General features: G+C 40.5%; 1 protein-coding gene across 1 annotated transcript in view; it reads right to left on the bottom strand.

Moving 5' to 3' along the window:
• Positions 1 to 21,736, bottom strand: part of LOC127645083 (semaphorin-6B-like) — a 151,929-nt gene that overhangs the window by 47,121 nt on the left and 83,072 nt on the right. The window contains exons 4-6 of the mRNA XM_052128602.1: positions 19,989 to 20,049; positions 19,797 to 19,859; positions 4,827 to 4,925 (exon numbers count right to left, since the gene is read on the bottom strand). Of these exons, the coding sequence (XP_051984562.1) occupies positions 4,827 to 4,925; positions 19,797 to 19,859; positions 19,989 to 20,049 (223 nt within the window). The remainder of the gene's footprint in view (positions 1 to 4,826; positions 4,926 to 19,796; positions 19,860 to 19,988; positions 20,050 to 21,736) is intronic.

The following is a 21,736-nucleotide window of genomic DNA, read 5'->3' on the forward strand; positions in this document are numbered from 1 at the left end:
GCAATTTCATGTCCAAAGTTTTTGCCCAGGTTCACGAGATAACCCTCATTTCATGCACAACTCCGCTGTCAGTAGAGGCTGTCGACGGACGTCCACTCGGCACAGGACGCATCACGCACATGACCCAGGCGCCGCGATGCGGACCGCCAACTCCATCATGAGGAGGTCCAGTTCTACGCTCTCCAAGCTCCTCACACCCCGGTCATCCTGGGCTTACCCTGGCTAAGGAAGCACAACCCCCAGTTGGAGTGGACTACCGGGCAGATAGTCAGCTGGGGAGAGAGGTGTTTCTCAAAGTGTCTGTCTGTCGTCAAACCCTTAAAGGTCCAAGGCATTGCCGAGTCCCGAGACGACGCCGTGCTATCTCGCCTACCTGCCGTATACCACGATCTAGTCGAGGTCTTCAGCAAGGTCAAAGCCACCAAGCTACCGCCCCACCGGAATACGACTGCGCCATAGACCTCGTACCCAACAACACACCACCCAGGGGCCGCATCTTCTCACTGTCCCAACCTGAGACCGAGGCCATGCGAAAATACGTGGAGGAGGAGCTCGCAAAGGGGTTCATCCGTCCCTCCACGTCCCCTCTGTCAGCAGGGTTCTTCTTCGTCAAGAAGAAAGATGGGGACTGCGACCCTGCATCGACTACAGAGCACTGAACGAATGTACCGTTAAGTTCCGTTACCCACTGCCGCTGGTACCGGCCGCTCTGGAGCTGCTTCGCGACGGCCAAATACTACACCAAGCTGGACCTGCGCCCGCCTATAACCTGGTTCGGATCCGAGAGGGGACGAATGGAAGACTGCCTTCTCCACGAGCACTGGGCACTATGAATATCTCGTCATGCCGCTCGGCCTTTCTAACAGCCCTGCCGTCTTCCAATCCTTCGTCAACGACGCCCTCCGTGATCTGCTCCAATCGAAGTGTAATCGCCTACATAGATGACATTCTGATTTATTCCGACACCCTCGAAGCCCACATCCAGCATGTCCGCTGTACTTCAAAGACTCCTTCGGTTCCAACTCTACGCCAAGATAGAGAAGTGTGACTTTCACCAGACATCTACAACCTTTCTGGGGTACGCCATCTCACCGAGGGCGTGGCCATGGATGAGAATAAGGTGAGAGCAGTCGTAGACTGGCCCCAACCCTCTACCCTGAAGGGGTTGCAACGCTTCCTGGGTTTCAGCCAATTTCTATCGCCGCTTCATCAGAGGCTTCAGCTCCGTAGCAGCCCCGTTAACAGCCCTGGTTCGGAAGGGCACGAGAGGGCTACCCTGGAACGCAGGCTGCCTCCCGGGCTTTTAAGCAACTCAAGAACAGCTTCACTTCTGCTCCCATCTTGCACCATCCTAACCCTGAGCTACCCTTCGTGGTGGAGGTGGACGCTTCAAACACCGGGCTGGGAGCGGTCCTCTCTCAACGCCAGGGCTGACCCCCAAGCTGTATCCCTGCGCTTCTACTCCAGGAAGTTGAGTTCAGCAGAGAGGAACTATGACGCCGGAGACCGCGAAGTTGTTAGCAATGAAGTCAGCATTCGAGGAGTGGCGCCACTGGCTCGAGGGAGCGACTCACCCATTCTTCGTGTACACAGACCACAAGAATCTGGAGTACCCGCGTACGGCCAAGAGACTGAACGCACGCCAAGCCCGGTGGACTCTCTTCTTCTCCGGTTCCACTTCACAGTGAGCTACCGTCCCGGCTCGAAGAACACCAAGGCTGATTCTCTGTCTCGACTGTTCGACTCAAACGGAGGTCCCAACTCCAGAACCGATTATCAACCCAGCTCTCGCCCTCGGACCGGTTCAATGGGACCTCGAGACTGAGTGCACCCAGGCCAACGCTGACATCGAGATCCCTCGACTGCCCCACTGGGAGGATCTTTGTACCAGAAACCCTCCGCGACAAGGTGATAAACCACGTGCACGCCCTTCCCTGTTCCGGGCACCCGAATCACTGCCACGCACCCAGCTCCTTCAGAACCGGTACTGGTGGCCCACGCTCCCCGAGACACGAAGCAAATTCATTCGCCTCTGTAGGGTCTGTAACACCCAGAAATCCTCTCGCCTGCTACCCGCGGGTCTCCTTCAACCCCTGCCTGTTCCCCAACGGCCTTGGTCCCACATCGCGGTGGACTTCATCACGGATCTGCCTCCCTCCGAGGGCTACACGACCATTCTGACCGCCATCGACCGCTTCTCCAAGGCATGTCAGCTCATCCCGCTCCCCAGGCTCCCCACCGCTCTGCAGACGGCGGAACATCTGTGTAACTATGTCTTTCGGTTCTCACGGGCTACCAGAGGACATTGTGTCTGACAGGGGACCCCAGTTCACTTCCCGCGTCTGGAATGCCTTCTGTGGGAGACTACAGATCAACGTGAGTCTCACATCGGGTACCACCCCAGGCCAACGGACAAGTGGACGCCTCAACCAGGAGATTTCCCGCTTCCTTCGGCTCCTACTGCCATCGCCAGCAGGGGATTGGCACCGCTTCCTGATGTGGGCCGAATATGCCCAGAACTCCATCCGCAAGCACTCTACCCGGATGACCCCTTTCCAATGTGTCCTCGGGTTCCAGCCCCCACTGTTCCCCTGGTCAGGTGAGCCCACCAGCGTCCCTGCCGTGGATGATTGGCTCCGGTGGAGTGAGAGGACCTGGAACTTGGCCCACACTCACCTCCAGCGTGCTATAAGACGCGGCAAGGAGAGGGCAGACAGGCGTCGCCGGGCAGGACCTGTTTACCAACCCGGCCAATGGGTGTGGCTATCCACACGAGACATACGCCTCAGGCTGCCCTGCAAGAAACTAAGTCCGAGATTCTTGGGCCCATTCAAGATCGTCCGTGAAATCACCCCTGTGTCGCTTTAGCCTTGACTTGCCCAGACACCTGCGCTGTCTCACCCACGCTCCACGTCTCCCTGCTCAAACCAGCTTCCGCCCAATCTGTAGAGCGCACAGGGGACTCAGAGGAGACGGCCACCCAACCAATCCTGTTAGAGGGCTGAGGAGACCTACCAGGTGCATTGTCTGCTGGACTCTAGACGCCGTGGCGGGCATCTCCAATACCTCGTTGATTGGGAGGGCTTTGGGCCAGAGGAACGTTCCTGGGTCAACGCCAATGACATACTAGACCCGTCCCTTACTCAAGACTTCCATCGCAATCACCCTGATAGACCGCCCCTCGACCTCGCGGCAGACCTCGCCGTCATCAGTTCTCTCGTGCCAGGAGACGCTCGCAGGAGGGGGGCTCTGTTACGGCGCCCAGCACTGCCAACTCCACGCACTCTCGCTCTCTCTCCCCTGAATACTAAGTGCCTCTTGCTTCAGTACGGCAGTGATCATTAAGCATTGATTGCTTCCCAGCTGTCCCGCATTAAGCTCTCGCCCTGAGACTATATCTGCCCCATTTACTCAGCGTTCAGTGCGAAGTATTGTTTCACCCCATGTTGCATGTCTGAGCGTTCTCTAAGTTACTCTATTGTTCCGATCCCAGCCTGTTACTAACCTCTCTGTCTGCCTGCAGCCTGCCTAACGACCCGTGCCTGTTACTGGACTCTGATATCTCGCCGCCTGCCCCGAACCAAGCCTGTCTCACGCCTCTTTGTCGTCTGCTGCTGATCTCGGCTCGAGCCGGACCTTCTCACCTGAGTTGAACCCCTCCCCGGGCATCAGACTGGACCTTTGCCTTGTGTTGCTCTTTGTTGAGAACCTTTACGTTTCCTTGAAGTCTGCCCATTAAAATTATTGTTGCAAATGGATCTGCCCGACATGTCTGATTCATTACAATACTCTTCTGATGCCTGATTTAAACAGTTCTTTTTAATGATTCAATTGAATTGATTGGCAAACCTTTAATAAACACTTAACTGTGAGAGAGAACTCTGTCTCGGAGTAAATCTGTGAGTTGGATGACAAACAACATAACATTTGATGCTGTTTATGTAACTTTATAAAACATAGTGATAATCAGCAGTTTTTATTGATAAAATAATTAATATATACTTTTAAATGATTTATAAAATGCTGCAATAACTTTTGGGAACACTTTTGAGTGACAAGTCAAATGAATCAGTCAACTCTTTTTTGAACCAATTCTTTGAAATTACTTGTACAAATAAACCGATTCCTTATACAGAACCAGACCTCTTGATGTTCATTTAAAGTAATAGTTCACCCAAAATTTAAAATTCTCTCATCATTTACTCACCCTCATGCCATCCCAATTGTGTATGACTTTCTTTATTCAACAGAACACAAACGAAAATTTTTAGAAAAATATCTCAGCTCTTTAGGTCCATACAATAGGTCCAAAGTGAATGAAGATTTCTCTTTTGAAGCTCCAAAAAAATCACAGACAGACAGCAAAAACATCATCAATACAACTCCAACAGTTAAATGAATGTCTTCAGAAGCAATATAATAGGTGTGGGAGAGAAACAGATACAAATGTAAATAATTGTTTTACTCTAAATCTCCACTTTTACTTTCAGATGTGAAAGTGAAAATGAAAGTGGAGATCAGAGCTGAGATATTTTTCTTAAAATCTTTGTTTGTGTTCTGCTGTCATACACATCATGGATAGCATGAGGGTGAGTAAATTATGAGATCATTTGTATTTTTGGGTGAACTATCCACTTTTCATGTTTTAGACTGCAACCAAGATTCTAAAAATATGAAAGGTGAATTCATGAAAGTTAAATCCTAATTGGAATGGGATGAACTGAATCTTGTGATGTTTGTGAATTCAACTTTGCATGATCTACATGTTTGGCAAGGGTAAACACTGGTGAGATATTGAAAGCTGCAGGCATCGTCAGAACACTTACCGTGTAATTGGCACACAGGGGGTTGAAAGCATTTGTCCCGCACACAAAGAGCCCTCCATCATGACTCAACAACACCTTTATGTAATTACGACACTCCTCCTAAGGTAATGAGAATTAAAGAGAAAAAGTGAGTGATATTTCTTTAGACTATTGTTTGCTACCTCCTAAATTTGTTGATTGTCCTGTCAATTTAATGTTATTGCTTACAGCAAAGCACTGTTAAGTTATCAGAAATTAATACAGTGATACTTTAAAATACTAAAGCAGTGAATGATTACTATATGATACACCATTGCATTTACATGGCACAACAAGGTACTTCAAAGAATACCATGGCATTTCAATGATACCATGTCCAAAAACATGGTAATGCAGGGTACCATTTTGGAAGTGTTTATATATATATATATATATATATATATATATATATATATATATATATATATATATATATATATATATTGTTTTTTTATTTATTTAGTTTTTATTTATTTGCTATTATTTTGTGTTTACTACATTGACACTATTGTTAGTTGATTGTATGTTACTTTACACTTTACAATAAGGTAGTTAACATTTATGTATTAGGTATCAGGAGCTTTCCATGAACACTTTTTTTGCAGCATTTATTAATTTTGGTAAATGTTAATTAAGTACAGTACTTGTTCATTGTTAGTTCATAATGCATTAACTACTGTTAATATATACAACTTATAATAAAAAAAAATATTAATATACATGTATTCTGCAATTAACATTCAGAAGTTTGTAAAAGTATTATTCATTAGTTTATTGTTTGTTCTTGTTTACTAATGTAGTTAACTAATGTTAACAAATAAGTTTCACCAAAAAAAAAAAAAAAAGAACCTATTTTTAAGATATACACATTTCAATTTCATGGCAAAATTATATAATGATATAAAATTGTATAACAGCTCATAATCTGTTCATTAAAAGGTCGTTAATAAAGGCCTGTATCTTTATACAGGCTACTCAAAGTTTGTTGAAAAACTGTTTACTAGCTAGAGCAAGCCAGTCGCTAAACTGTTATATTGCTGCTGTTATACAGGCTATTGATAGTCTACTGAATGTTTGTTGAAACACTGTTTACTAGCTAGAGCAAGCCAGTTGTGAAACCAGGTATGAGAGAGTTAAGACACAGGTTATATACACAGTGAGATGAAGACACTGATGGAATGACACGTATGGTAAGTACATTTTTCTGGGTAATGAGTGGACAAGGTAAAGTTCACTGGTCGAGTATAGATAGTAAGATAATAAGGTTGTACATATTCACGCAGCTCCACAAGTCATTATTCCCCAGATGTCATTATTTTGAGAGTTTTGTTTATTGATGAACACAAACACATGATAAGTGGGCCCCAGCTTGCAGCTCTGTCACAGAGCCTAAACTACAGCCATATCCCTAAAACACACAATGGTCCAATTTTCTCCCCATTTTTGAGTCTTATTGACTAGATATGCACAAGAGTGACTCATGTCTTTGTGTAACAGAGAAAAGGGAATTAGTAGACTTGAAAGCATCACAACGTGTGTCCAGCTATAAAAGCAGTCCTGAAAGCTACTGGGTAACCAGCTGCGAACACTCATGCATCAGGAATGTCTTTGTTCCCTGACGGATATCAATGGAATGTTTTGAAGCGATTTTGTGTATTTTGCTGAAATTGTTGCATGTGGGGCCCCATCACACAGCTCCACCGTAGGGCCCATTCACAGCTCTGCCCATAGACTCTGACTGGGCCTCCTGGTGGAGCTGAGGCCCAAGGGGATCGACACTGAGGTCAGGATCTTTGAGGTGATTAGCAGGACTGCTGAGGGTCTTTGTGTTGTTACAGATGCAAGCCCACTGTTCGCTGTGTTTGTGTGTGTTTGCACAAGAGATGTAGATTTGAGTGTTGTTACAAATGCATTCAAGCTGCTCACAGCATTTAACACACAATCCCTAGAGATAGATCAACTTACAGAGTGTGTGTGTGCACATGTTTCTATGTTTGACGAGGAGAATGGACATAGATATATACATTGCTTATAAGCGTGCGTGCGTGCATGCGTGCATGCGTGCGTGTGTACAGGTAGTGGGGAGTGGTAGTGTAGCAGTTAGCGAGCTGCGCTACGAAGCTGGCAACCCGAGTTCGATTCCCGCTCATGGCCAACACCAGTGGCGATTATCTGAACTGGTCACGGGCCTCCCCTAGGTCGACTCAGCCTAAAATGAGTACCTGGTGCGGTGTGTAAAACATTGTCACTGGGGAGACAATGGTGGCTGGGTGTGGTGCTGGCCACCCACCCCCTTGTGTACCATTCCAGCCTTCATAGGTGCTCGCTAACAGCACTTGCCCCTACAGTCTGTTAAGCCTAATGGGGGATCTTTGTGTATACAGGTATGGCTCCACTTGCGAGGGCCGAGGTTTTTCAAATGTCCTCACTATTAAAAGTAACATGATGAAAACTTGTGTCCCTCACCATTTGAAATGCTCACAAATCCTGCAAATCATGTTTTTTTTTTTTTTCAAATCTAATTTTTTGCACTGCATCAAGCCTTCTGTATGAACTTCCTCTGAAAGTTTTCACCCTTACTGTCATGTGTATTTCCACCTAGATTGTGTGAAAGATATTTTGAAATATATTTAAAACATTATTGCATCTACAATGCCTGTTTCCTCCCTCTGTGTGTTGTTGTTCTTGATGAAGATAAGAAAACAAAAGTAACAGCAGCGAAATTAGGCAGCAATTTGCCTCTAATTACCAGCCAATTATCAGACAATACAGATGATCTTCACCCTAAAAGTGACCCAAGGCAGAAATATGTGTTTAAAGACAAAAATGAAACAAATTCTAAATGAATTTAACTTCTGAAATGTGATGTATTTGGGTGTATCTTCAACTTGAGGCATTTTTAGCACTGTGGACTTAAAGTCTCGTTAAAACATTTTTAACTCTCTCAATATTTTTTTATTTTTTATTTGTCTACAAACAATGTCCAACAGTGTAAGTACATGCATCACTTAAGGTTAAATATTTTGTAATAATTTTTGTCATTTTTAATGAGAGTCATTAACATTTTCACTGCAATGTCATGTCCACCACATCTCAAATCCTTTACATAAAAGTAATCCATATCACTCCAGTGTTTAAATCCTTTATGTCTTCCAAAGCAGTATAATAGGTATGGGTGACAAACAGAACAATAGTTAAGTAATTTTGTACTCTAAATCTCCACTTTAACTTTCACATTCTGATATAAAAGTGAAACTAAACAGGCACCATATGTGTCTATCCTCTAAAGTGGAGATTTAGAGCAAAAAAAAAGACTTAAAATTTGATGTTTCTCACCCACACTTATTATATCGCTTCTGAATATATGAATTTAACCACTGGAGACTTATGGATTACTTCTAGATTTCCTTTATGTGATTTTTTGAGCTACAAAGGTCTGGTCACCATTCACTTGCATTGTATGGACCTGCATAGCTGAGATATTCTTCTAGAAATCTTTGTTTGTGTTCTGCTGAAGGAAGTCATACGTTTGGTATGGAATGAGGATGAGTAAACGATAAGAGAATTTTTTTTAAATAATTTTTGGGGGGAAATAATGGCCACCTTTTTTTTTTTTTTTTTTTGTCTTGCTAAAGCACATTTTATAATTTATGTATCCTAAAGACACACAATTAAATAATAGTTTTAAACTTTTTGTGTAATTTGGCAAAATTAAAGCCTGATTGGAAATGACAATTATTCTGCTCACAAATACCATGAATGGTTATTTTATTTCTTCAAAAATTGCTTGCCTCATAAAAATTCACCTCAAGCATGCTCTTCACTGACAAATTTGTAGACTTGATCAACTTGGTCAAAACAAACTTTTCAATAATTATTTTTTTTATTTTATTTTTTTGGTGTGGTGAAAATTACGCCACACAACCGTGGAACAGTCATAATGTTTGAAAAACTGAAATAAATTATTTTCAACAATAAATAATGAAATGTTTTATGTTTATTTCACTCTTTGTTTATGTTATCATAGTTTAAAAAAAGTCATAATTAGTATTTTTAGCATATGTTTTCATCGTTTAATATTGAAAGGTTATAAGATTTAATCTATGCATAAAAGTTTTTTTTTAATTCTATTTATTTATGATTTCTGATACTTATTTCAATATTCGGAGACCAGTTTTAGATTATATAGCTAATGATCTGGGAGAAAGTGTGGAGAGAGGGAAAGATGTGGTAGAATATGTGACACCATTGTGAAAGGAAATAATTACAGCAGTGATGACATTTTCTTTGTTTTTGGATCGTTGTGTATTATGATGTTGAGAGAGATACATTTTGTGGTTGTTTTCTTTTCTTTTTTGTCTTGTTTTAGATATTATTTGTGGCGCTTGCTATTCTCAAAAAAAAATAATTTTGCTTATTTTAAAGATTTACATATTTCAATTTCATTACAAAATCCCATCAAATTGAATTGTGTAATATTTAACTAAATGTAGTTAATAAAACATTAAATAATTAGTTTTTTTTTTTTTTTAAGGGATTAAGAATCCCTTATTTTACTAAAGATTACTCAATTAAATTTGATGGAATTTTGTTATGAAATTGAAATGCATATATCTTAAAATATTTTTTTTGAGTGTAATGCAATAATCATTAATATTGCTTATACGAAATAATAATAATACGTTTTGCAAGAGCACGCACCACTCAACTTTAGAAATGTTTTTAGTAATTTATGTATTTAGAAATGTATAAAACAAATTAGTTTATATTATTTTTCCCTGTTGTGTGTCCTCGGTTATGATAGCACAAAATAAAAGTAATTTCATAGAAGTAGAAAATCATTATATTTTTGATGAATTCGATTTTTAAATCTATATATTTTTACAAACACAAACCTGCACTGATGAATGATTCACATTAAGACTAGCGAGATTTACTACAGGAAGATAGAAAATTAGCAATTTTTCTGATTTCATCTTGTCTTTTACTCCACTCTGCCTCTTCCATTTTCAGCAAAGACATTCTGCTGGCTCACAGATGAACTTCAAGATATAAACGCTCAATTGAATGTGAGCAAAACAGCCCAGCTGTGCCAGTATGCTGTAAACTCTCTGCATGACTGAGGAGATGTTAAGATCTGCTTCATAAACTGTAAAAATGAATTCATCAGAGATTCAGGTTAGTGAGCGGGTTGATCCATACTACTCTGGGGAAGAGCACATTTGGTTCAGACTCGAGAATGTGTAAAGATTTATCTTTCAGATTAGAGCATGTGAGATCGCAATAGCAGTTCTCTTATCCCAGTGGATCCCTTAACTGTTACTTTTTAACTCTGATCAAAGTCTGTCTTCACCTCCCCTCTTTCTTCTCATGTTCCTCACTCTCTCTACACCTCCTTGTTGTCTTTCTGCACATCTCCTTTCACTCCTGTTCCTCCCACTTGAATTGCTATTCACTTTCTTCAGTACCAAAATTGCTCTTTCATTTGTAACTTTTATCTGATTAGGGTATAGAGTTGTAAATGCACTTTCTGTATAGAAACACACAGTCCTGAATCTCAAAGAGGTCCAGAGAGAAGTCAGACAAAAGTGAGAGAAAACATTCTGTGAACTGCATTTGAAAGTGAGCGTCACTATTTCCTACTACATTGTGAGGGCAGAGCACTTGCAGAGTGTATCATATAGGATGCAAGGTTTTTGTGTCCAATTTGTGTCTCTTGGTACACCCTATATCAAGGCATTCATCTAAGGTTCTAAAGTAACAATTGCCATGCCCCGCCGCGTTACGGTGGACGGAAGGGTTCTCCCCCGCCCCTGGCAGCGGTCCTCCCGCTCCAGGCGGGTGGCCAGGAGCCCCTTACCGCTCTCAATCGGCAGTCTCAAACCCCGGCACATTTCAGCGGCTGGTAGGGTCTCCTCCGCCCCTGGCAGCGGCCCTGACCGCTCCAGGCGGTCGGTTAGGAGCCCCTCCTCCCCTCGTGGTTGGCCGGACTCCTCCATTCCCTGGCGGATGGCCGCGGCTGCTCCGTTGGGGTGGATGGTAGGGGCGAGGACTCTAATTAAAAACTTAACCAAGAAGACAAATACACACAGGTGTCGGGCATCTGTCCGTAACTCTCTCTCTGGCGCACTGCCGTCTCCGTCTGCTGGCCTTATCCCTCTCGAGCTTAATCAGCCTTATTAGGGGGCGTGTATGCGGAATCATGACCCGGCCCCGCCCTCTGCCCTGCCACAAAGTGATAGACCTATTTTCTATGAATACAAGTGTCGTGAAAGTACAGCTGCTATCTATTTGAATGGGGAAATCTCCAAAAATGGTAGGTCAAGATTATGATAAAAGAACAAATTTTAAATCAGCAGTAAAATCTGACAACAATGGCATCATAAATTGTGCTTCTTTAGCTCAAATCACGCTAATCTAAGTACTTTGATCTATTTAAATCAAAGACATTCAGATTAGTAGTTACCCGATATAATTTTTTCAATGACTGATTCTTAACTTATCACATTTGGACATCCACAAATCCTGAATATTATTCAGAAAGACCCTACGAACAATTACAGCTCCCTTCCCACAGTGTCCTTTAAGGGCATACAAATTACATTTGGAATACAATCAGAAAGAAAGCAGATACACAAGAGGATGTAACTTATCTAGTTCAAATGGGCTGGTGAGTTCATCTATTAATTTCTCAAACATACACATGCTGTGAAAATGTATTTGCCCCCTTCCTGATTTCTTCTATTGTTGTGTATTTTTCATACTAAATTGATTTAGATCTTCAAGTGAGTAAACACAAAATACAGCTTTCAAATTTATATATATATATATATATATATATATATATATATATATATATATATATATATATATATATATATTATTGAAGCAAAAAGTTATCCAACACCTACATCACCCATGAGAAAAACGAACTGCCCCATTAAACTTAATAGCTGGTTGTGCCACCTTTAGCAGCAACAACTGCAGCCAAATGCTTCAAATAGCTGGAGATCAGTCTTTCACAATAATGTGGTATCATTTTGTCCCACTCTTCTTTGCAGAACTGCTTTAGTTCAGCTACACTGGAGGGTTTTCATGCATGAACTGCCCATTTAAGGTCCTGCCACAGTATCTCAATCGGGTTAAAATCAGGACTTTGACTAGGCCACTCCAAAACTTTAATTTAGCTTCTTTTGAGCCATTCAGAGGTAGAATTCTATTGATCATTGTGTTGCTGCATAATCCAGTAGTGCTTGAGCTTCAACTCACAGACTGATGATGGGACGTTCTCCTTTAGGACTTTCTGGTAGAGAGCAAAATTCATGTTTCCTTCAAATATTGCAATGAAGCAGCAAAACATTCCCACACTATCACACTGCAACCATCATTCTTGACTGTAGGTATGATGTTCTTTTTATGGAATTCTGTGTTTGGTTTATGCCAGATGTAACTGGACCCCTGTCTTCCAAACAGTTCCTCTTTGGACTAATCAGTTCACAGAATATTCTCCCAAAATATTTGAGGATCATCAAGGTGTGTTTTGGCAAAATTCAGACAAGCCTTAATGTTTTTCTGGGTTGTATTGGTTTTTCACCACTCTTCCCCTCGTCAATCTTCCATGGATGCCATTTTTTGCTTGCAGTAATCCGGCCTGGGTTTGTCTATTCCAGTTGAACTATGCAGTTTCATAGATTTGGGGATTTAGTATTTGCCTCCTTAGTAAGGTGGGGATAATGCCATTAAAGTTTACATGCACCATGAAACCTGGGAAGAGGCCAAAAACATTACGTGTGTGTAAAGGGATCAATGGCTCAGTCAGTAAGCAGATTTCTTAGAAGCAACGTAATTTCCCCACAATGTTTGTGTAAATAACAAACATGGGATCCAAGGAAGACTTCGCAATTTTTTTCTCTGTCGCTACCCTTTATTTCCAGATATTCCAGAGTTGTTGCTGCGTTTGTTTTCTTCGCTTTCTATCACTACCTGCAGTGGAATTGCGCTGCAATAGTGGGGGTTTCCCCTCTTATGTCAAACTACTGGATTTGCCCAACATACTGTACTTGAGCACATATATGCAAACTTGAGGGACAGTCTATATTTGACATTGGTGTGTATAAATGGGTATAGTTTATAGTGAATATGCTTTTCCTACTGCACTCCCAGAAATGTTGAGTTCTTTCACCTGTTTTACATGTTTTTGGGCTCAATCCTATGATGTTTGTTATCCGGTCTGTTTCACGCACATGTGCACTCCGACCTTAGGCCACATTAGCCGCGTTCTCCGGGAGAAACCCAGGTGTGTTAAACTGCTTTTTCTCAATCCCTTAAATGGCACAAGGAAGTTTCTATTTTCGTTTACATGACCTTTTAGAACGCTGTTTCTGCACAAACACTGGAGTAAGCAGTTTTCTTAAATGCATTGATCATTAACAGTTTGCTTGTTTGCTGTGACACTCTGATTGGTGTATTTTCCTCCTCAGGATCATGGTTAATATAGTTCTTCACCAGGAATTTCACTATTCAACACGATTTCTAAACAATATAATTGAAAAAAGGTGGACTGTTGGCTTCAACATAAGCATATACTATCAATTAACAACCTCGGAGCTCACAGCAGGTTGAGCCGAATGTTATTCAAAATGCAAATAGATATGTGTAGTGGGATTTTCGACCAATGAGATTTCACTGTGTACGTAGCTACACAGCATTACCCAATCCAATGATAGCGATTTGTCTTACCTGTAAATTCATTCAAGGTAGGTTGGGTAATTAGTCTGGTGCAACTTCATCTAAAGACAAGGTGCATGGAGAGGACAAAGCACAACTGAAGATGACAAATCCACCAACACTTGTTGAAGTGAGAAATGTATTGAAAAAAGTGACGCGTTTCAGCACACAAGCCTTCATCAGGTTTATAAAGTTAAGACAGAGCAGATACAAACAAATTATTTAAATACATACAAAAGTAACAATGAAATGGGCAGGACAATCTCATCCACTAATTGGGGAACACCAATTTTGATTGTACTAATTAAACAAAAAGTAGGTCAAGCCTGTCCCAGCTGTCTTGGCCGAAGGCAGGGAAACACCCTGAACAGGTGGCCAGCCCATCACAGATTTTGCATTTATTATTATTTGTTATTTATTATTAATTGAAAACAGCATCCCTAGAACGTGACATTATATCATGTTACCCATATTTATTTTAATGACATAATTTTGCATACTTAAACTCTAGTTTGACCTCACCTTAATGGTCTTTGTAAATGTATGTATATGAATGCATTTTGCTGAAGTAGATCTTCACCGTAAACCGTGTGTGTGCATTTGTGTCTATGGGAGTTAGAAAAAGGATATTGAATTTCCTCCCTCATTGTGAAATCATGTCAAGCAGCTAGAAACGTTTAATTATGAGCACAATTACTGAGGGAACACAAACACCAGATCCAGCACAACTGTGCCTCCTCAAATCACCAGAGATCACTTCCTGCAGTATATAACATTTGATTCCAGAGCATATGAAAGTCTGAACCTGATTCTGGATCAGCAATCTGTTTAAAGACAACATGAAATAAAAGGTAACGTTTCTAATTACTGTGCCTTTTCAAAAAGGTTTCCTGAACCCCTCCAATAACTGCTTAACTGATATAGAGACCACTTTTCACAATCTAATCAACTAATTATGAAAATAATCATGTAACATATATTTTGTTCTTCTTGCATATCCTTTTTCACTCTAGAATATGCCATAATGTGAAAGTAAAATTTGGTATGAATGTTGACTTTAAGCTCTAATCTCACTGCATCTTGTGTAAATGTGCAGTAATTTTTCCAGCCTGATCTCATTGATATGCATAGCTATTTGTACGTTAATATTTGTTGCATTTAAACATGAAGGTTTGTACATTTGGATAGACACTAAAACGTGCAATATGGCCATTTGAAAGCATCTAAAACTGATTTTTGTTACGTATTTACAACTTTAGAAACATAAAATATTGAGAAATCCATTATAAATATATTTGAATGCAGGAATTGATTATAAATGTGTGTGTGTGTATATATATATATATATATATATATATATATATATATATATATATATATATATATATATGCTGTTTTATATTTTATATTTTAGATCCCTTAGCCCTACCCCAATCTCTAAACATCAACACATTTCAACAATATATGTAACATGTAACAAGTAGATTAATGTACAGTAGCAATATTTTTGATTCAATATATTCATTTATATATATATTTTCAGTCACTAATCTCACATCTACCCTGGCGGCCAAATGTTTGGAATAATATACATACTTTGCTCTTATGGAAATAAATTGGTATTTTTATTCACCAAAGTGACATTCAACTGATCACAATGTATAGTCAGGACATTAATAACGTGAAAGAATTAGTACAATTTGAAAAAAAAATATATCAGAACTTCTTAAACTATATCAAAGAGTTCTCATCAAAAAAATCCTCCATGTGCAGCAATGACAGCTTTGCAAATCCTTGGCATTTTAGCTGTCAGTTTGTCCAGATACTCAGGTGACATTTCACCCCACGCTTCCTGTAGCACTTGCAATAGATGTGGCTGTCTTATCGAGGCACATCTAGCATCTGGCTTTCCACAACTCTTTCAGTTCTTGTTAGAGCCAGTTGTCCTGTAGTGAAGACTCTACATATGGGTATAATAGGATCCAGCTTGTAACCACTCATCCAGGTTTGTGCTGAGGACCTGAGACACAGTCCCGGCCATTTCAACGGATAGATTAGTGGTGTGGCAAGAGGGAAACAACATCTTGTTCCCTCCATCAGGGAACAGAGGTTACAACAGTAACCAAGACATTCTCTATCTGTCACACACTCAACATTGTGTTGATGTAGTGACACTAGGGATCCCTATGCAAAATGCCATAACCAGCTGAACTGTGTTATGTGGCCTGATGGTGCAGATGCAGGCAGTCCGCTGCGTGCCTAGTAGCAAGTGCACTCGGCCCCCACATAACCTTCTCAAGCCCACGAACGTCGCAAGGTCCCTCGTACCCAAAAGGAAGGATGTACTTACAATGGGAACCAGCCGCTTCTGCCTTTTCTTTTCTTTTCAAAAAATGAATAATCATTCAGCTGGGTCCAGATGTATTCATGTCGGGTAAGGTGTTCTTTTTCCCAAGATGATAAGACACTGGAGACCACATCCTACCCGAAGGGGAGGTTAACATATGGAGAATACATCACATGGACTTACCAACTGGTAGTACATGTAGGAGGCTCTGCCCGAGGGAAGACATGAGTTTTCCATCATGGAAACGCAGTGGGGCAGAGGAGGGACTGCCACGCTGAGGAGCCTGGCATCCCGTCCAAGGCCATGGCTGTGCTGAAAGAATCGCTAAAGCACTTACATTGCTCCGCGTGCCCAACATAGGAGCAGTCAGTGACGGGGGAGGAGGCTGCACATCCTTGTGGTTCGTCACATCCGCCTGAGCGTGGTTGTGTATGTGCCGCAGCTGGGTGCGCGAAGGTGGGGAAAACGCATTCGTAGCACCCAGGTCGTAAATGTTCAATGTACAGCAGTTATGAGAACAACGGCTGTAAACACCAACTGTATGTGACCCAGGGAGTGAGGAAACATTTGTGAAAGTGTGGGTACCACAGCCCCTCGAGCATGCAGCGAAATTAACACAAAAGGAAACAAAAGATTCTCCTACCGGCCCTCCACCGGGGGATGGAGTTGTCTGTACACCACCTCCAAACTTACAGCGGGTCTCCTCGCCCCTGGGTTGCTCATCTCAGGGGTGCTTCGAAGCCTTCATGGGGTTCTTGCCAATGGATTGTGGGACGGGGGGCGTCAACTTCCTGTGGGAGGCGATACATTGGGGCCAAGCAGATGGCTCAGAATGCGGCGGAGCCAGTGTTGCTGCTGCAGGAGGATGCCCTTGGTGATGAGCAGATGGGGTGAGGGACCTTGAACCACGCCGGGGCAGAATATGCTGAATAGCCTCCTTCTGCTTCTTGACCATCGAGAACTGCTGAGCAAAGGCCTTGAAGTTGTCGCCAAACAGGCCAGCCTGGGAGATGGGGAGTCAAGGAAGCAAACGTTGTCTGCATCCTTCATCTTGACCAGGTTAAGCCACAGGTGGTGCTCCTGGACCACCATGGTGGCTCTCTGAGCCCAGGAACCAGTCATCAAGCCGCGAGGGCTCAGGGCAGGGTGGAGGGTTCCACTCGACCCCATCACTCACGGCAGCCCGGGAAAGCATGGCGGTCAGCTCCTCTTCGGCCTCAGACTGGGCGACCACACCCGAGGGTGGGATACAAGTGTACGGCCCATACAAGTGAGGCAGCGATCATGGCCGTCAGAGGCGGACAGATTTAGACCACATCCAGGAACTGCACACAGTATTCATAGTATTTAAAGGATCTTTAAAAAGACGCTTTCCATCAGTGCTCACTCTTTTAGAAGAATACTCTTTCATATATACTCTCTTAGTTTGGCTGTCGAACTGCCCAGGGGCGTTCTCTGCACTTATCTGTGCGAGGGGGGAGAACACACTGCAATGCGCCATATATCCAACAGCTTAAAATGCTCTTTATGCTTTGAGGTGAATGGAAACATAGTGGAGTACATAGACACCGCTCGGCTCCGAAGAACAAATCTGAATGAGTGGTTGCAAGCTGGCTCCTTTTATACCCGTATGTGTGGCATGCAAATTCCACTCACCAATTATCACTGGCCTTTTCTCAAATATCAGAGGTGTTTGGGGCACCCAAGTGCAACCCCTAGTGTCACTACATCGACACAACATCGAGTGAGTGACAGATAGGGAATTTAAATGATTAATTGCTGTAAATCTTCTCCTGATGCACTCCATAACGGTGCTGTCATATCTCATTCAAACATATACATTGCAGAATATGGCTTTTTGCAAACTGTCATGAGATACAGTACTTGAGAGCTAATGCTCATTCAACATCACTGCCATAAAACTGCTGGTCTTGAAAATGAAACCAACCAACGCAGGTTGATGGTTACGGCGGGCGTGACACCGCTGTGGTGAATGGAGATGGAGATCGCTGAATAAAAGGCTTGAATTTGAATCTGTTCTTCACACAAAGCAGTCGGAAGATTTGGATTATAGCTAAAAACATTTATGGATTCATTTTATTATTGGTATATGGTGTTTTTTATGGTTTATTTAATTTTTTTGGCATATTCTGAAAACTCCCATGTCCCATGGCAAACAAAAATTAAATTAAATGCTTAATAAATGATTAAACGATTATAGAGTTTTTATTAATTTTAACATTTTAAAGTTGTATAGGGCACACAGAACTGAATGAAGCCATTAAAATGTCATATTATAATGTCAACTGCATTAAATAAATGTGATGGCATTTAACTTGTCTCATTGATTATTAATTAAATGTAATTAACTGATTAATTCTATGAATAATTCAATATTAATTAATTCAATCAGTACACAGACATTTGTACGTTTCTATAGGTGTTAATACGTAAAATGGTGACATTTAGGTGCTGTCAATTCACCAATATTGTACGTTTTTGTGTCTATGCAAAAGTAAGAAAATATACATTTGCTTGAATCAACCTTTACAAAAGAATACATACGAATTATCATGAGATCACATTGCTATTTCTGACAGAAAGCTGAGTAATTGGGCATGTGTCTCAAAGGGCTTATTTTTATCCACTCTCTTGCTCTTTTCCTCTCTATATCTCTTCTTCTGTCTGTGCTCCCCAATATTCTATCTATCTCACATGATTAGAGGTGAATGTTGTGAAAAGCAGTTTATTGTATATAAGGTAATTAGTGATCACGGACAAATAGAACATCGAAGGGGCAACAAGGAATACGTGAGAGAGAAAGAGCGTTGGGCACTATTGCAGAAAGTGCCAGAGGCAGAGATTCACAGGTGCATGTTTGATGTCTAAGATTTCTGCGAACATGTGGGTGGGTGGCAGACAAGTCTAATTTGTGAGCTCCCTCTTGCCAAACAATAATCCTTGTCAAGGTTTGATATTCAGTCCCTTGAAGTTCTCTCCCCTGCAGTCGTACACATCTATTAAAAACACACTGCTTGACGATAGAGAGAGAGCAAGACTCTGGCTACATTATTAATGTGGCAAAAGGCAGAATGTAATTAGCCTTTGAACTAAAGAATAAGAAAAGATTTACCACAAAAAGATCAAAGAGGAGACAGAATTCAAGTCTGTGAATCAGACCTGAGGACTGCACTCAGCTCAACTGTGATCCACTAAGCTTAGAAAACAGGACTTTAAAAACCTTACTAGATGATAAATAAGAACTTGTGATCTGGTCACAATTGTTTTAAATAAATGTAAGACATTTCAGTTGAATTAATTAAAAGCTTTGCATGCACAGTAATAACAAAATGTTAATTGCATCATGTAAATAGTGCTGATGTTTGTGAATCTGGTGCATTATATAAGCTTGGTTTGCATAGAAGAACGCTTGTTTGCTCAGAAAATATGATAAAGAATAATCTAAATATGGATGGCGCAGTTTGTGTGTGAAGTTTGCGTTTAGATATGTTCAAAGACAAAAATCAGGTAACCTGCAGACAAACTGAAAGTAACATTAATCAAATACTTTCAAGGAAGGAAAAAAAACAAACGCTTATGTGGTGCATGGGAAAACAATGTTAGAGTGATGTGTCTCTGTGAGACAAAGAAATGATGTACCAAATCTGGACAGACTTGTATTTTGTATACACACTGGGAACATTTCTATAAGTATTTGATTGCATCCAGCATTATCTTGGGTTTGAAGCATTGAGCTCTTAGCAACAGTAAATCACTCAGATTGCTCTGAATGAATTTCCTCAGTCAGAAGATATTGCTATAATACTGTAATGACTTTGTAATGTAAAAATGTTTTGTTATTTAGTGTGAAAACTCACTTCATGCTTGCCCTTCATTCTACAGATCCTGATATCATTCTTGTTGGATTCCCATGTCCTTTTCTGCAGGACGACAAGAGAAGAAAATCATCATGATGTTCATCAGCAGATAAGTGGAGTATTCATTAATGCGTATTGGCATTAAGTGGATGTGTGTGTGTGTGTGTGAGAGAGAGAAGTTACAGTGCTCACCTTGCTGTAGAACATTTCATCTCCAGATACATGGTCCAGTTCCACTCGATAAAGGTCATCTCTGCACAATGAGACATATATACACACACACACACACACACACATAGCATACACATACTATCATTAGCTGTAAGAATATATGGAAAAATGGGTTTTAACACAAATGCTGCATCCCAATTCACATACTATCTATTCAAGGGGTTTTCAAACTTTCTGATGCCAAGGACCCCCAATATGACAATCACCTTGCTAGGGACTCCCTCCTTAAATACATAAAGATCGCTATATCTATGTATTTTTATTTATTTATTTTTGTATAAAGACCACATTAAGAAAAATTACGAAAAAAAAGAATTTTTTTATATGATATAAAGAAATTAAATAATATTTTTTATTGTATTGAAGCCAAATTAAGTTATAAAAATGTTATCTGTAAGGATGTACCAATGTATCGGCCCCTATATTTATTACCTGTAGGGATGCGCCACATTTATCGACCGATTATTGACCAATTTAAAACAATCAGCTAAAACCATTGATATAAACCACCAGCATAGAGTAAACCATCGTTTTTCCGAAAATGCTGATACGGAAAACCGATGTTTTTTTTTATATATATAATCAATTGCATAAATGTATTCCATTTGATCAAGTTTATAATAATTTATTGTGTGTAATATAAAGAAATACCTACCAAAATAAATAAAATCAGAAAATGTAAAACATGTCGAATATAATAATTCATAATATGAATTTGTAGTATTCTATCATAATATGTCAAATGTGAGTTCTACTGTTTAGAACTGCAAAAACAGAAGTGCAGAAATGTTTTAGAAGTGTAAAATAACCTTTTTTCCCTCGTATAAATCATAATGTTATTTTGTTTCTCTTTTTTTTTTTCTTTGCTGTTGTCTTACAATTGTGGCCTGTCATGTGTTCAACAGATCCAATACATTTTCAATGGAAATAATTTATTGTTGGAACAATAAAACAGCTTTTATAAACCTTTATATATTTTTAAAGCATAATTCCAAAGCAAAACAGTGATGTAATGACAAAATAATGTGAGTAAGTGGTGAAATACCAGCATATGCATTCTTTCTTTATTTTATTTTTTATTGGTATCATATTGCCCAAATATTTCATCTCATTGCATGTCATCAGTCAATAATGTCATCAGAAAATACATTTTTATTTTATTTTTTTTACTTTATTGCATTTAGGAACCCTGGGGGTCCCCGGATCCCAGTTTAAAAAAAACCTGATCTATATTATTTAGTATATTGTTCATTGTCAGAAATTCCTTGTACTGTCCCGTACTTTTTGCACATGCACTTTATATAGGTATATATAGGTATTTTATATAGTTATTTTATTTAGTTGTGTAGTCTCATGTGGTTCTGTGTTTGTCCTATGTTGTTTTTATGTTGCACCATGGTCCTGGAGGAACGTTGTCTCGTTTTCGCTGTGTACTGTACTGACTGTATATGGTTGAACAACAATAAAAACCACTTGACTTGACTTGATTTGAGGAGCGCAAATGGCATACTAAAGTGTGCAAAAGTCTGGTTCCGGAAGTAAAAATCAAATACATTTTTTCCATAGGGGAATTTTTAACAATAAATTATAAACCTTTAAAGACATACCAAGGTTGTTAATATGTTGAAGTCATCAGTCTGCATTATTTCCACACCATTTCTAATAAATAATTTTTAATAGCTGAATTAAAAAAATAATAATAATAATTC

The sequence above is a fragment of the Xyrauchen texanus genome, chromosome 6 (genome assembly GCF_025860055.1).
Source record: "Xyrauchen texanus isolate HMW12.3.18 chromosome 6, RBS_HiC_50CHRs, whole genome shotgun sequence".
Taxonomy (NCBI): Eukaryota; Metazoa; Chordata; class Actinopteri; order Cypriniformes; family Catostomidae; genus Xyrauchen; species Xyrauchen texanus.